Genomic DNA, 16,430 nt, shown 5'->3' with positions numbered 1-16,430 from the left:
GCTAGACTAATTCAAAGAGAGCAGTGCTTCCCATACACAGCTCCTTCATATGAGCAGGCAGCCATTGTAAATAAGGATTTGTCCTTAATGACTTACCTGGTTAAATAAATTTGAGCAGCCAGTGACTATTTTACTGAGAAGAGAGTTGGTAACAGTGGCTTTGTCAAGGCCAATACTGTAGCATCAGTAACACTGCAGTTAAAAGGGCAGATCACCACATCAGTGTTGTGACGGTGCATGAGCAAATATGCTAAGCTTTTTTTTTTTTTTTCCGTTTTGGTTAGAAAATGAAAAGGAAACTACAAAGTCAGGGTTGACTCATCAGCCCTGACTCTTACTAGACAGACATGATACATCCTGACAAAAAGTTTCATCACTTTTGTCGTCACTAGTAAAAAAAACCCCTGGAAATCATCCTTCCACCTCTTCAGTACCAGTGGTAGTCCAAAAACACTTAGGGTTTTAAGTCTATACCTTACCTAAATGCAACACCAGAGCCATTTAGTGTCTCATCTTGTACATCTTATACCTTTTATCAAGTTGCTGTTGTCTTTATAACTATTCAGAGACTCTGTCTCTCATATGTACATCTGTCACTCATTATTTCAGGGTGTTTTTCTAGGTTTATTTGTTTGGCCAGTTTCAGTTTGTGATGTTTTTATTCAGTTGCTCACTTTGTCATGCAGGACTTTACAAAGGCTATTGTAACACACATCCAGTCCCTCTTTTCTTTTGAATGACAGCATACTAATTGTGGTGTTAACTGATTCACTTCTGTGCCTCATGGGGCTGAAATATTGGAAATCATGTGATAGTTTTCCTTCCAATTTTGCCTTTATCTGTTGAGAAGTATTAACGCTGTCAGTACTTGCTCCCTGTTCAGAGTAGTCACGCCTTTTGTGAAAGTTAAATAGCAGTAAAGAATGATCAGGGAGCTTTGAGTGCTCTCCAATTAAGGTCTATCACTATCTCTAATATACACAATACTAATAGGCCTACTAATACCAATAATATACCGATATATATACCAATAATATAATAATAATAACTTTGTTTATTGTTTATTCAAAACTAAAACAAAGTTCTTTTAAGTTAAAGAGGATATAAAATCGTGTAAAAAAGGACATAACAATAAAATACATAAACCATATAGATATTGTAAGATAAATATACATATAGATCTCTAAATATACATCTGTCTAAATATGTATGTATAAACAGTGTTAAGCACGTTGGCAATGAAAGTAAAAGGTCATAAATATGAAGACAGTGTCGGCTATAATTCTGCAAGGACAGCGGGTCCTGCAGAAATACCCACCCAGCTTCACCTGCGAGCCACATGCAGCCTGTACCCGGAAGCGGTGGGCGGCGGAGGTGGGTGTTTTGCGTGTGTTTGATTGGGTGAGGCGTACATGTAGATCCCGCCCCCCAGCAGCACGTCACCGCCTCGGCTGTGGTCCGCCGCAGCGCAGAGAGCCGCACTGCACTGACAGCCTGGACCGGGCGAGGCGGCGATCCCACTCTGGCTCTCATCCATCATCGCTATGGGAATTATTACCCCGTTCTTTATGAACCAAGCCCTCATCCCGTACTATTTGAAACCGGTCCACCTGGAGACACAGACTATAAAACACTGCAGCAGTTGAGACTGTCGTTGCATTACAAAGCCAGCTCAGCTCTCCTCAGATAGCATGGTAGTGCCGGAGTCCTGGGCTGATGCGAGGATGATGAGCCACCTTTAGAGATGAGAAGTGGTGTTTCTCTCCTAAACAACTTGGACAAGGACATTTGCTCGACGCTCATTTGACTCTGTATTTCTTGATGGGGAAAATGCCTGTCTTGTGTGTGTCAGCGGTGGTGAGTACATTTACCATACATCTTCCTCCAAACGTGTTTTTTTATTCTTTATTCCAAGGACTCCTCCAGCAGGTTCTCCATTTAAAGGCGCAGTGCCTATTTTTTTCCTTTTATGTTTTCACCCCATCCACTTTGTCCTGACATAAAACTTCCCTCTAACTAACCAACTATGTGAGAGATCACTAACTTTCATTATTGAGCAATGGCATAACCTATGTTTCAAGGTTCTATCTAACAAATATCTACTTTTTATCCCACAATGGACAAAAAGCACAAAAGATTCCCCAGTGGAAGGATGGAGAAAGAGAGGGAACTCAGCAATCTATTGTTTACCCCACAGTACTTTTGTTTGCCAAACACCTGGAAATGTCAGTCAGTTGACTCTTATCTGTTGACACGGTCTGTCACAACAAAGGCACAATTTGGTTGCACAACTTTGAGAATGAGAAAACAAACCGAGTTAACTAAATTTTATGGCTTCATATTTCAAAACAGCAGATGAGCTCCTCATCTAAAATATGGGCTGAGTCACCTCTTACTAGCCAAGCAAAGAAAATAGACACCAGACTTATTGTTGTCATTATCAGTATTATTATTATTAGTAGTAGTAGTAGTACTGTTAGTATTATTATATTATTGAGGATGCTTTCATGCCGACATGACGCCAAAGTGGATTTCAGCTTTTCAAATGGTGGGATATTTTATTTTTTTAAGCATTAATGTTATGAATAATGTGAGGTCAGTAAATGTTGGAGCTGAAAGCCTGCTCATCGCCCTGGAAGCAGTTCAGTCAAGTGAGTTAGTCGAGGCTCCCACACAAAGACTTTGCCTTTGTCTCCTCACAAAGCAGAAAGGCTGCAGCTGGGATGAAGTGATACTGATGTTGTGAAGAGATGCAGAAGTCTGCTGTATTTGTGACGTTACACTCACGTAGGCAACAAATTCAAGGCTTTATCAGTGACTTTTCAAGGTGATGTTTTGATCAAATTCAGATCCAAGAGCAAATCAATAGAATGAGTTTTGGGGTAAGACGTGACAGTGGTGCACAGTGGATATCATACAGGCTTCATTTTTTTTTATTCCTGGTCTTTTCAAGTCGAGGATCGTGCTGTTTACTGCACCTTGTAGTGCTGCTGTTGCTGTGTCAACACACATCTAAATCATGGGGTTTTCCTCAGGATGTGAGGTGCTTGTGCTAGAACAGAGAGTGGGCCAGACAGCTGGTGGATGAAACATTGAGTAGTTTCAGGGCTGTTTGTTTATTTTCAAACACTTTCACATTTCAAAATTCATAATCTCTCAATTATTTTCAAGGCGCATGAGGACCCTGGTTTATTACAAGGATTGTCACGTGACACTAGGAACTAGATAACTAATTATTAAAGTTTAAAATACACTTGCAAATGAAGATACATTAGACGGCAATAAGAGGTGGGGGGAGTAAAGCCTCCTTAATGGACAGCAGAATAGTACATTTTAATATAGGCTTCTAAGTGATGTGAAAACAGTAACTGTCGTTGACTAAAGCATACTGTAGCTCTAGTTGAAGTTTGGACTCCTTGGATAGACTATACTGGACTATATTTATATTAGAACAGTTAAGTATTGTGTTCCTTTTTGATCTCTTCTGAATTATTACTTTCAAGCTTCTACACCATCATAGGGGTTCAGAGGAAGCATCACTTAAACTGTAGACTACATCTGATACTTCATCTGTGGCATCTTAGAATAGGCTACTATAGGCTACTATTAAACCAAGGGGCTTGTGGTCCATTAAGGGAAATAATTGTGAAATACATATGTTACTGAAAAATGATTTTTGTTTTTGTTGTTTTGTGTCTGTGTATAAATTTCAGTTGTTACTCTCACAGAAATCATACATTATTACAGGAACATGTGAAGACTGATGAAAAGGCACTGCCTACGAACTTTGCCTCTGTGCCGAAGGGCATGCTTTTGTTCACCCAGCACTAGTGTATGTGTAAAAGGTTCGACTTTTTCTAGTGGCCCCTGATTGGTTGACACTGCACAACGAAAGGAAAGGACCACAGGAAAGGAAATATGGTCGTACCGGCAACTTTTTCTGTATTTATTATTTTAGGTGTTGATGAATGTCTTGAGCCCTTTGTTAAGGTTGCAGTGCTGTTGTGATAATTGTAAAGTGAAAGTAGTGACCAAGTCACCACAAGATGATACTTTTTTAACCTTTTAGACACCACTAGTCTTGCTGCTAGCCACCAGAAGCTGGGTAAATCTAAAGTAAACTAGGCCTAATAGCCTGCCTGTGCAAATCAAGCATTATAAGCACATTCATGCCAGCTGTCACTTGTTGGAATGAGACTGAAATAACAAAAAGCATCGTTCCAACACATAAATCCAACACTAATGTTGCAGGCATCCAAATTACAAGGGTGAGCCCAGTTTTTGCTTGTTCTGTCTTTTTCTGTCTGGAACTCTTAAAGCAGCATTTGTCTCTGACACGAGTCCTGCTGCCTGTTTGTGTGGTTGGCAGGACAGTCAACGCAAATAATCATCACTGGCCAATGGGAGAGGCTTCTTTTTGCTCTGGCTATTGTCAGGGATGAATTCAGCCTGACTGAGCTGAAACAGAGCTGCTCTGTCTCAGCTGAAACGAGCTGCAGCCACAGCACAGAATGACATGAGGACACACAGCAACAGGTGCTGCTGCGCTGCTCGACATGCGGGTGAAAATGTGTGTGTATACATGTGACAGTGTGCGAGTGTATGTGTTTGTGTCTGTCTGTCTGTCTGTCTGTCTGTGCATGTGATGATATTTCAGTGTGGTGTCTAGGCTTGTGTGTGTGTGCTTGTGGTAGGCCCCACTTTAACTGGGTCATAATTATGGCTTAATGTTCTCCACAGTATACACAAAACACACACTTGTGCATGTGTACACACTTCATTATATAATGCCCCCCCACCCCCCATTGTTCCCCAGTTCTCTCTCAACTCCTACTGACTCAATTTTTACCTCTGTGTTAATGCTTGTCGCCAATCAACAATAAGAGCTTTACAGGATGGAGCTGTGTTTTGTTGCCTATAGATACAACCCCACCCTCACTGACAGCTCTTCCCTAATGACGACATGGCTTGGCTTGCAACAGTGGCATGCAGTGTGTGTCTCCACATGTATTTGAGGATAACAGGTTATTTCGGGATGTTGCCAGGAAATGTTAAGATGCTCCCACCATAGGATCCTCTGCCCGTATCACGTTTCTGCTGGATGGGTTCACTTTCTCTTTGTGTGGCAGTCTTTAGTCTGCTTGAGTGTGCTGCAGGCCCAGCTTGTAGAGGTATTGCTTACAGGTCACATTTTAATATCAATAAATTATTGCCACCCTGAGAGTGGCTGGGTGCGCAGAGGTCAAGAAAACTTCAAAAACAGGAGCAATTGAGCAGCCAAAGCAGTTTGCAAGTGATATCCTGTTTAATGGGCTTAATTCCAACACAAACAGCAAAAATTTGGCAAAAACATTTTGTCAACTTTGACCCATTTAACTCTGGTGTTCATGAACAAACAGGATCAGCTTCTAATGGCCTCTTCTTTGCATTTTACATAGTGTGACTGAGGAAACCTGATGGATTGCTTTACACCACACAATAGGAAGTGGGCGCTGTTCTGCCAAATCGAGCTAAAGCAGACTCCTTTCAGACTCCTCTGGCAATGCTAGATGGTTGAAGCAAGGACAGCTTCAGTCCTTCAAGGTTCAAAATCAAACTTTATGCTTTCAACTTTTTTTGCAGCAAGGTACACAAAAACATAAAAAAAACAGCAGTTAAAACATCTCTATCACCTTCAGAAAATCCAAAGAAGAAACCTTGGAACCAAAGAAGCAGCATCCTCACAGTGACACGGAATTAATTTCAGGAACAGCAACATTAATAATCAGTACCACTGACTTGACTTTGATAATAACATTACACATTACACATCACACCCACACATACACATGCATAGACAAGTGCCTCAAACCAGTCAAAACACTGGATGAGTGATTGCGCATGCAGCCACGGCACTCCTGTCACATGCAGAAAATGTGCAGACACTTTGTCCTCGCAGCCAAAAGAGAAGTGAAAAGGGAACTTTAGGTTTTGGCATGCCGCAGAGCCGCCACTAAAAGTCAACTAAAAAAAGATTTTACTTATCAGTTCTTCTTTTTCGTCAGCACCTCAAAACAGATTTGGCCCTTTGGGGGTATGTATTTGCGAACAGGGCTTTAGCCGCTGTTGGAGGTAGAATTACAGGGTGTTCTGTTCAGCCTGCCAGCCAGCCAGGCAGGGAGTCAGAAAGTCAGGGGGTTGAGGTGTTGTTGCTGTTTTGTTTTTGTTTTGTTTTGTTTTTTTTTGCTGAGTGTGCGTGTGTGTGCATGTCTGTGTGTCTGTGAGTGTGTTACTGGCGAGTGTGTTCTGTGGGCTGTCTCGACGGGAACCTGCTCTGCAGTGGTGCAATGCCGTGCCACACTGTTACCGACACGCTGTAAACGGGAGCTGCCTGGCTGATGACTCCACCCTCAAACCTCTCCCTTTCTCTCCTGCTCTTTGCTGTAACAGTGAGTCAGTGCAGCATCAGATGAAAAATCCTCCATGATCCCCCTGACAACTTCTACTAACAGATGAAGCCTTAGCATAATATGACGTAGCCCTCCAGTATGAGGTAGGATCCTGGCAGGGCGTCTCCGCCTCATCAGTGGGCCAGCTAGTTTGTTGGCCGGTTGACTGGCTGGTTTGTGCACCAGGCACGCAGCTACTGTAGTTTATGTGCAGTGTGGTGAGACATAGAGACAAGGTTGGCATAATAAGAGGCAGGCTGGCAGCACTAAGGCTGAAAGTAATTCATTCATGCACTGCTGAGCTGTGCGGTGGTGGTGGGGAGGCCCCAGACAGCGACTGTCTCCTGTGTGTGTGTGTGTGTGTGTGTGTGTGTGTGTGTGTGTGTGTGTGTGTGAGAGAGAGAGAGAGAGAGATGGCAGGAGTGGTGGAAGCAGGAGGAGTCTCCTGAAGAAGTGCCAGCACTGCACTTTCTCCTCTTCTTCATTTTGTCTCTTTCTTTTGTTTTATGTTTTTTTGACACCAAACTGAAAATGCAGTGACACGTGACTGCTCGCTTTTATCTGAGGTCATATAAACAATAAGGAAGCAGAAAACACGCAAACAGGAGCACACACACACACACACACACACACACACACGCACATGCAGCCCGCCACACACACACACAAACCCAAGTGCTTGCACTGCAAATTGCAGCATCTATTTTGCTGCCATTAGCTAATTGTGGTCTTTCTATCACATGTTGAATGGTGCCCACTACAGCCATTTCCTCTCCGGGCTTCTGATACTGCCAGAGCCGAGTTCTCTGAGGACTTTCTTTAAACCAAATGGCTTCAGCAAAAAATTAGAGAGGAACAGATAGAAAACATACCATCTGTGGATGAAGATATGTGCTGCCAAGTTTTCACTGACTTTCTAGTGGTTTATCTCTCCTCTCATGGCTTAAAATGACAGGATTTTCTATAACCGTGATTGTAGAGGAGGGTTAACACACCTAAACTCATTTTACCCAGCTTCTTATTTGCCAAATGATCTATGCACTTTTTTAATCCTGACAAAAATTGTCCATCCATCTATTGTCTGTCACTTTACAGGGTCTGGGCAGCTCCTCCTTGGGTATCCCAAGGTGTTCTCAGGCTAGGATATATAATCCCCCTAGTGTGTTCCTGGTTTGTAACTGTGATCTCATTCTCTCGGTCACTACTGAAAGTTTGTGACCATAGTTGAGGACTGGAACGTACATCAACTAGTAAAACGATATCTGTACCTTTAGACTCAGATCCCCCTTCACTACGACAATCCTGTACAACATCTGTGTAGCTGTGGCCACTGTTTCAATCTATTTGTCAGTTTCCTGCTTCATTTTACCTTTACTCATGAACAATACCCTGAGGTGCTTGAATTCCTCCACTTGGGGCAGTAACTCAATGCCAATGCAGAGGGAGAATCCACCTCTCAAATAGAGAGAACTATCACCTCAGACTTGGAGGCACTGACCGTCTTCCTGAGCGTCCCAAACAGGAGAGAGTCCCAAAGAAGAATCAGAGAAATCAAGAATGAGAGGCAGCTAAGTGACCCTGTGAGATTCAGTAATAGAGGGATCAGACAAGCGATAAGGTCATATAATGTATTCTTTCATGTGCAGGATGAACCTTTGGGTGAACTCAAGTTGAAGACATGCCGTGCCGTTGTAGGAAAGGAGCTCTGAAGATGATTAAATGAACCCATAGTTTTTTCAAATGAGTCATGACGCGGGTTTCTCTTGGGTCCCAATGTAACAACAGGCCTAGCATGTTTTAATGAACCTGGTTCTTGGGGCAAAACAAAAATTTGCACCGCTGGGGTCGCAGCATGAAAAAGCTTGAGAACCCTCCACTAAAACAATCAGAAAGTTCCTGTTCAGTGCCAGCGTGCATTCCCTCCCACCGCTTCACATTAAATAATGAATGATATACCTCAATTATAGGCATGTTGACCACATGCTGCTTCAATAATAAAATTCTGCAAATAAGCAGAAAGAACCATGGGGTGATCATCCATTGTCCTATAACAAGCAGAAAGTTCTCATTTACTGCCAGCATGTGTTCCTTACCCGAGTTTCAGTGTGTACGCTGATGTGAATGAATGCGTTGATTGAATGACGCAACTCAGTTACAGCTAGCATGAGGAGAGCATGCTCTTCTGTTTATGGATGAGGTTGTGGGAATGCAATACACAAAGAGCTGAATGGTGGGTGGCATGGTGAATGGCTGGAAGAATTAACTGCCTTCTCCTTCTCAGCACTAAGAATTAAATTAATTTGTACCTTTCTAACAGTATAATTGCATGGAGGTTGTGGGGAATCAGATCTTTACTTCACTACCCCAGTACTCTGCTTGTTATGCAGCACAACCTCACTTATCTTAATTCCCTTGGCAGTGGATTTTAATCAAACCATTGAGATGGCCAGATGACTGAAATACATCAAAACTTCTATGCAAGTTATAATTATTATGTCTGGGTAGCTTACAGAGGTTGTGGTGATACTTTTGCAGTGCTTGCATCTTAACTAATCTACTAGCATTTAACCAGTCAGGGATGTTGAGCACTAAATCTCCACCCAAGATATCTTCCAAGAACTCAGACAGGACTACCTCGGTTGCAAGGGCCCCTGGTTCCTCAAATGAGTTCTTGTGTTCTGGGGACAGTTCCTGCGGTAGAAAACGGGTATAATATTCAGCTGTAAGAGGCTTGCCCCTTCAGAAAATGAAAAGTCAGAGCAGCTAGACTTTTTGGCTCATACATACTTGCCTAATGGAAATCAATACATAATCAATTTTCCTCTCTTGTGAAAGAAAATTGGCCATATATCAGCTATTGCATTTGCAGATGACTCCAAACGAATGCTCTTTTATCAAAAGTGAAAGCTTTGGATGAGTACTCACAGATGAGTTACAGTCACATGCATCATCAGCACAATTCTCCCCTCAGTGCATCACTTCAAACCCATCAAGCCCCGTTTGTTCTGCAGCACCACTGCACCCTCAGCTCTCTGTTTAGGGACTGGTGGGAGAGCTGCTGATCGCATTGCCCTTTAGCCAGGTTTACATACACACACTGCAGATCAAGCACAGACACACATGCACATATGTGTGCAAAGACGCAAACCCTCTATGTCTCTATGTTTGTCTCCTTCTGTTTGCATTTGCTTTTCCCTGTTGTCCATCTGTCACTCTCTCTGCCTCGTCTCTGTTCTTCTTCCTTCCTTTCCCTCCTCATCTGCCCTGCAACCCTGCAGCAGCCAGCCCTGCACCAACCGCACCCCGGCCCGCATACACAGTGAAAGCATCCCCGTGTGTGTGTGTGTGTGCTGCGAAAAGTAGGAACATTTAATGGGTTTTATATGATGTGAGTGTTGCTGAATGTACTCAGATATTGAAGGCCGTGTACAGGATCAATTTGGGAAAACAAAAAAGGAAAAGAACAGAAATTCATTTCAGTAACTGTAAGAAAAAAGTATTGTTTTTCTTTGTGTACATGTGTATATAAATAGCATGTATGAATGAATGAATCAATCAATCAATGTATTAGTAATACTAGTGTTATAGCATCAGCACCTGAATACCTGTAAAACCTGCTTTTTTACTTTTTTACCGCATTATTGGAGCACGTTTTTGTCCAGTCACAGTGCCTGGCTGAAACTAGCAGCTGTTGCCACTTCATAAAGACATTACTGCCCTGACATGACTCAGTGTGTGTGTGTGTGTGTGTGTGTGTGTGTGTGTGTGTGTGTGTAACCTTAGAAGTGTGCGTTGTTCCCCTAAACCCTGTGAGCTGCCTGCTTCCCAGCAGAGGTGGGGAAGCAGCCTGGAAACAAAATCAAGGAAAGGCAAGCTTGTGTCTTTGTAATGGGTTCCTAGTGGTCACAGTGCAACAAAAACACTTGCATGGCCTCTCCACCGGTGTTTTTTGAAACTGTTGAGCACTCAAGAGGGATAGCATGACGCTGTAAGTTAATGACATGGCTTTAGACCCATTATTTCAAGTGTGGTCGTTGTCTTTACTGTACCTGAGCTGTCCAGGATGTTTAATTTGATCAATCTGTTGTGTACAATTCATAAAACAAAAGAGAAAATCCATCCAAACAGCCAAAAGTTATTGGCAATGTACAGTACTTTGTATTTCTAGGTCCATTTTATTGTTTGGTGGTGTATTTTTCTTTTTGGTGTTGCTGATTTCTTCAGAGATCAAAGCCCCAGCATCATCAGGGTGCTGATTTTTTAACATTGGTAATTCTAAACATCAGACAAACTTTACTTTACTTTACTTTAACCCAGACCATGATCACATGGTATGGCGCACAGACAGGACATACAGTAATAACACAATGATGGTACATGGCTAACATATAACAAATGTCACTTAAGAGAGGAATGACATTATTCAAAAAGGCACCTAGTTTACAAATAACTTTTGGCTTATGTTATTGTAATTACATGATTAATTTAAACATAGATGGGTGGGTTAAATAATATAATTCATTATGCGTACATTCTTACATTCAAACAGAATATGGTACGTGTCTCTCAAAGGATTATCTAGGTTGCTATCCAAAGTCTCTATCCAGTCCTTTATATCTTCCAGTGACCTTGGAAACTCTGGTGTCGTTCACCTTAAATTTACAAATAATCTCTCCGTACTTTTGGTTTTCATTCAGCAGATAATTTTCTAGTTTACGCTAGTTTACTCTCACCACCACTATTACTAGTGCTACTTTCTCTCTGCCTACACATAAAAACCAACAAAAAAGTCCAAGCGGTTGTTGAAAAGCCTTCTAGAAAATGTATCCCTAGAAATCACTGAGATCCCAGAAGTAGAAACGGCAAGTTTTAGGAAAGCCGATACCACAAAACTATAAATTACAACGCAAAGTAACTCAGGAATGCACTGAACGTCACAGATTGATGACACATGACGTGTCCAAGTGTGTGAGAGTGTAATTTTCCCTTAAAGCTACACAAGGCAACTACAAATGGCAACACGAGGGACCACATGAGTTGTGACAACCTGTAAGTGTAATACCCAGAAACCATATAACATGACATGGTTTACATGTCTGTAAACCACACTCTTGTTTACCAAGCTGCCGTAGCAAGTCTCTTATCTCTTTGCACCAAAGAATACCAAAATGAAGAAAGGAGAAAAAGGTCTGCTGGACTTTCTCTGGACATCACTCATTGCTGTTTAAAGGACAGTTTAGCATTTCATTCCAAAGTTTCAATTTGTGGTCTGTGAAGTATACATAACCCAACATCAGAATTTCATTTGGGCAAACAGAGCGAATCTCCACAGTCTCAATTACAGGAGGTGGACCTGCTTCTTTTTTGCAGCCCCATTTTGTGATTACAGTTGATAAAACAGATGCATTTTTACAGGAAGACATCACCTAATGTATCCTTGAAGGAACAGTTCACACAAAATACAAGCAAACAAACAAACAAACAAACAAACAAAGAAGGAAGAACAACAACAAAAAAAAAACAACGCTTTTCTCTGGTGCAGTTTATCCATCCAGACAGTTTCTGTGTAATTTGGCAAGGTTTCCAGCCTGCAGTGATCTTCTCTTTCTCCTGGCACCCTGACACAATGAGGCTGGATGGGTATTTGTTTGTGGAGCTCAAACCATCCAAAATGTATATGTGAAAAACTGAGCAACTGCTCTTTACAAAAACAGATATCTGGCATAATCCACAACCCTGAGGGGCAAAGAGTTTTGTTAGGGGTGGTTACATACATTTTTCAGGAGGAAACTCTCCACCCCTTAGGGATATGGATTGTGCTGGATGAGAGTCTCTTTTTGTTTTTCGCTCTTTAACTCTTTCACTCTGTCTCCTCCTCAGCTCTTGTGCACAGTGGTGGTTGACATCTCAGCCCGGGCTTTGAGCACCATCAGCCCAGCTGAGCAGCCCCTCCTCTCTCCTCGCCACTATCAGCACACCGACCCTGATTCGGGCACCCAGCTGGTCTGTGACAAGTGCCCGGCGGGCACTTACGTGTCCCTCCACTGCTCTCCGACAGCCGTGAGGGAGTGCAGCCCCTGCCCTGAGGGTACCTTCACACGGGGCGAGAACGGGGTGCAGCAGTGTCACCGCTGTCGGGTGCCGTGTCCCACAGGTTTGATTGAGAAGGTGCCCTGCACAGCCACCCAGGACCGTGTGTGCGCCTGCCCTCCTGACAGCTTTGCTTTAGGGGAAAGCGGCGTCCAATGCAAGCCGTACTCGCTGTGCCCGCCGGGGACCAGGGTGAAGCGGCGGGGCAGCGACAGGGAGGACGTGCTCTGCAAACCATGCACGAAGGGGACATTCTCAGATGTGGAGTCAAGCTCAATGAAGTGCCAAACCCACACAGACTGCCAAGCCCAGGGGCTGGTGCTGCTCACAGCAGGCACCAGAGAGACAGATAATGTCTGCGGACCCCCATCTATGCACCCATCGTCCTCGTCCTCCTCTTCATCCATTACCACCACCACCCCACTGGGGCCTGCACAGTTTGTACCCATGTCTTCTTTGTCATCCTTGTCATCATCGCAGGCTGTATCCACACATGAAGGTAAGTCCTACAACCCTGTGTTTTATTTTCTCATTTATCACTGCAAAATTCTGGTTCAGTTGGCATTTCAGATAGCCGAATATCAATTTGAGGAGTCATTACTCCTGCTGCCTTTTGAAATGAGTGTCCATCTCTCACTTTGGCACGTTGTTTCAGGTGGAACAGTCACTTTGGACATAACTTCCTACAAGTAATCATGAACCTGTATTTAACGTATGCCCTCATTTTTCTCATTAATTACAATGAAAACAGCACACACCCAACAGTACTAAAAGTAGAGCATGTTTTTTGCATGCAAGCTGCTGAAAGTATTCAAACTTGAGCAAAAGAACATTGCTACACAAACTTGTTTTCAGTGGCATACCGTGCTGATACATGACAAATGCTGAATAAATTCTTTTCATTATTTTCATGTCATTTATATTCTCCAAAATGTGTTGTTTTTCCCTTATAAGATGCTATCTTGTACATACATAAATTTGAGATAATATAGTATGATTGTTTTATTTGGGTTTGTATTTTATCCACAACATTCCTGATTAGCCATACTATACATAACATATGGATGGTAATAAAATAGAATACAATAGAACACATGTACAGTGAGATTAAGAGCAGCTCCTTCAGTGCAAACCTATACATAGAATAAAAAATTTAAAAAAAGATAGATTTCAATAATAAAAAAGATATGTATGTATCAAAGATAAAATGTATTAATAATGCATTGCAGTATTCATCTGTTGTCTGCACTATCCATAGTATAAATTTGCTGTATTTAACCCCAAAATTTTGGACATAGTTTGTTTTGTATAATATCATGTTTTTAGTGTTTTGTACATATTACTGGGTTTTTAGTGTTCTCTTAGTGCCTGTTACTCAAGTGTCAGCTAAGACTATATTGCCAAGTCAATGGACACACAGGTTTTTTTTTTTCCTGCTTAAATTCCTAGTGAAGGACAGTTGCACGCATGGCAACAAACGTGTGGCAGCTCCCTATCTCAGGAATGTTACTATTTCCAGACAGGAGGAGTTATGGGTATTTCTGTCATTCTCTCTCTCTCTCTTGCGCTCTCATGTTTTCCCCTCCTTCCCTTCCCCCTTTTTGCCCAGTTGAGATGAGACGTTTTGTCGGAGAACATGAAAAGTGAAAGCTCTTCCCTCCGTCTGTCCATCACTTCTTTATATACCCTCAACCCCCCTTCCCCTCCCGCTCTCCCTCTCATGCTGTTTTCACTCCCCAGTCTTGTCCCAGTGAGTCACACAGTCATATTCCCAGAATCAAGCATCCCTAGTCAGTTAGCCCCCCCACCCCAGGCCCCCCACACCCATAACACTGTCACTGCTGTTTGTTTTGGCATGGGATTGATGGCCTCTCTGCCAGTTAATTTGACCCCATCTGCACTGTAAGAGGTACAGCGGGGGGGCGTTACACACTCTGTCACGTCTGTTATTCCTCATGTCTCTTTTACTGTGAATGGAGAGGGAGGGGAGGACATCCTCGCTCCATGATATATCTGGGGAAGGGGAGAAAGGGCATGGACAAAGGGAACTATTATAATGTGCATATGTACTTGCATGCAAAATACGGTGACAGCAAATTTTCGCTTGTCCTCAGCAGTATGATTTAGCATAAAAAGAGGCACAGGCTGTCAGCTTCTGTTTCAAGGTCTTTAATGGCTTTAAACAACAGCATCATTAAAGATTAACTAAATTTAAAAAAAAAAAAAAAAAAAAAAAACACTTTGAGCTCACAATATTTGGGCCTTTCATTGTATAGAGACGTATTGGACATTATCTATTAACCATGGCTGGAGAATTTGCTATGCCTAATATATGGCTTGTAATATATCAAATGATACCAGAAAAAAAGAGATAAGCTACCTGTAAATGGTATCTAAGTATTACTCTATAAATAATACTTTCAAATTGCTTCCAAATTGAGGTTCCGGTGAAAAACCAAAGCACTAAAGGCTGTATCTTGAGAGGCTAAGCTGGACCAACAGCTGGCTTTGTTAGCTGGTGAACAGGCTAATTTAACAAAGCAGTATTCATGTTAACACTCAACTGTCAGACACTATTACTTCTCCTAGATGCATTACCTGGCGCACAAATCAAATCAATTTACAATACGATGACCTGAAACAGTGGATCGCAAATTAACAAGCTGCCCCATTACTGAGAGAAATTCTCTTAAGACAGCACAGGGTTCAAAACAATATTATATAATAATTTAAAATAATATTATTATAATTATTTTCTTCATAAACTGCATGATTCAGTGTGATTTATATGGATTCTGGTTGAAAAAATCAGAAATTTACGAAGTCATTTACATGCACCAGGAAACCAGCATATTTAGTGTTGTGTAGTGTGTTAACCTTGATAACCTTACTCTGATTTATGTTGGGATCAAAGTAAATTACTACGAGTTTTACATGACAGTTTCAAGAGTTTTGACTTCAGATGAAGATTAAACTGCTGGCGTAAGTGTAACGGAACTCATTATCTAAACACAAAATTCTTACAATTCATGAGTGGAGAGATTAAATGGCTTTAAAAGCAAAAACAGCCTTAATCATGTGTATTTAGTTCTGTTGAGACTGCGACGCCGTGCTCTAAGAAGCACAAATGTTCAGATGTTCACATCCGCTGTTTTTTCAAGGGTTTCTTAGGTCATCTGAAAGCTTTCTAAATTTAAAAAGCCGTCTAGTGCATGCATCATAAAGACACTTTGCCACCAGAGATTAGAGTGGTACCTGCCTACCTGTCCACTGATAATAGGATGGAAGAGATTAACATTCATTCAGGTGACAATCCTCAAAACATTCAGCACTCAATTTATGATATAATGCCCTTACACAACACAATCCCATTAGCAGTGCTAGACAGGAGCAAAGAGCTCAGCAGCAGTGAGTTGTTCGCTGCTATACTGATGATCAATAGATGTTAATGCCCTAATATCGATTCACTGGTACAATTTGTCCCCATGTCTGAAAATAAAAGACTTTCTGCAGTTGTGCTCGTCAAAAGGGACACAGCTAGTCCTAATTGTTCTTTTCCCGTGTCAACAGATTGTGGAGATTTGTTTGACAGTGAATCGTTTGACCACCTGACCTCCACTCCCGCCCCACCCATGCCTTTTTCCTTTCTCCAAAGTTTTCTTTTTTTCTGTTTTCCCCTCTGAATGAAATCCCTCGGGAGACTCGGTCTGTGATTAGATTTGTCCTCGCTCAAGCTTGAACAGGGAGCAGGCTGTGGGCTGAGCAATCCAGAGCTCATCTGCTGTGAGATTACGGCACAGAGCACAGCTGGGGCCCAGCATGGCAGGCCCACGGACAGATTACATGTTTTACTTTTGCAGTTTTAGGGAGATTGGCTGATTAGTCCGTTTAGCTGTTAGGTCAAAATGAAGT

The 16,430-nt window shown here is 42.1% G+C and overlaps 1 protein-coding gene across 1 annotated transcript in view; it reads left to right on the top strand.

The window, feature by feature from the left end:
• The first annotated feature begins 1,499 nt into the window (after nucleotides 1-1,499).
• The window catches only part of tnfrsf21 (tumor necrosis factor receptor superfamily, member 21), a 46,274-nt gene continuing 31,343 nt past the window's right edge, over nucleotides 1,500-16,430 (top strand). Inside the window, exons 1-2 of the mRNA XM_030047376.1 lie at nucleotides 1,500-1,857; nucleotides 12,309-13,017. Of these exons, the coding sequence (XP_029903236.1) occupies nucleotides 1,822-1,857; nucleotides 12,309-13,017 (745 nt within the window). The 5' untranslated portion in view covers nucleotides 1,500-1,821. The remainder of the gene's footprint in view (nucleotides 1,858-12,308; nucleotides 13,018-16,430) is intronic.

This window comes from Myripristis murdjan, chromosome 24, assembly GCF_902150065.1.
Source record: "Myripristis murdjan chromosome 24, fMyrMur1.1, whole genome shotgun sequence".
Lineage (NCBI taxonomy): Eukaryota > Metazoa > Chordata > Actinopteri > Holocentriformes > Holocentridae > Myripristis > Myripristis murdjan.
The sequence above is the reverse complement of the archived record's forward strand: the minus strand, read 5'-3'. Positions and strand labels throughout refer to the sequence as shown.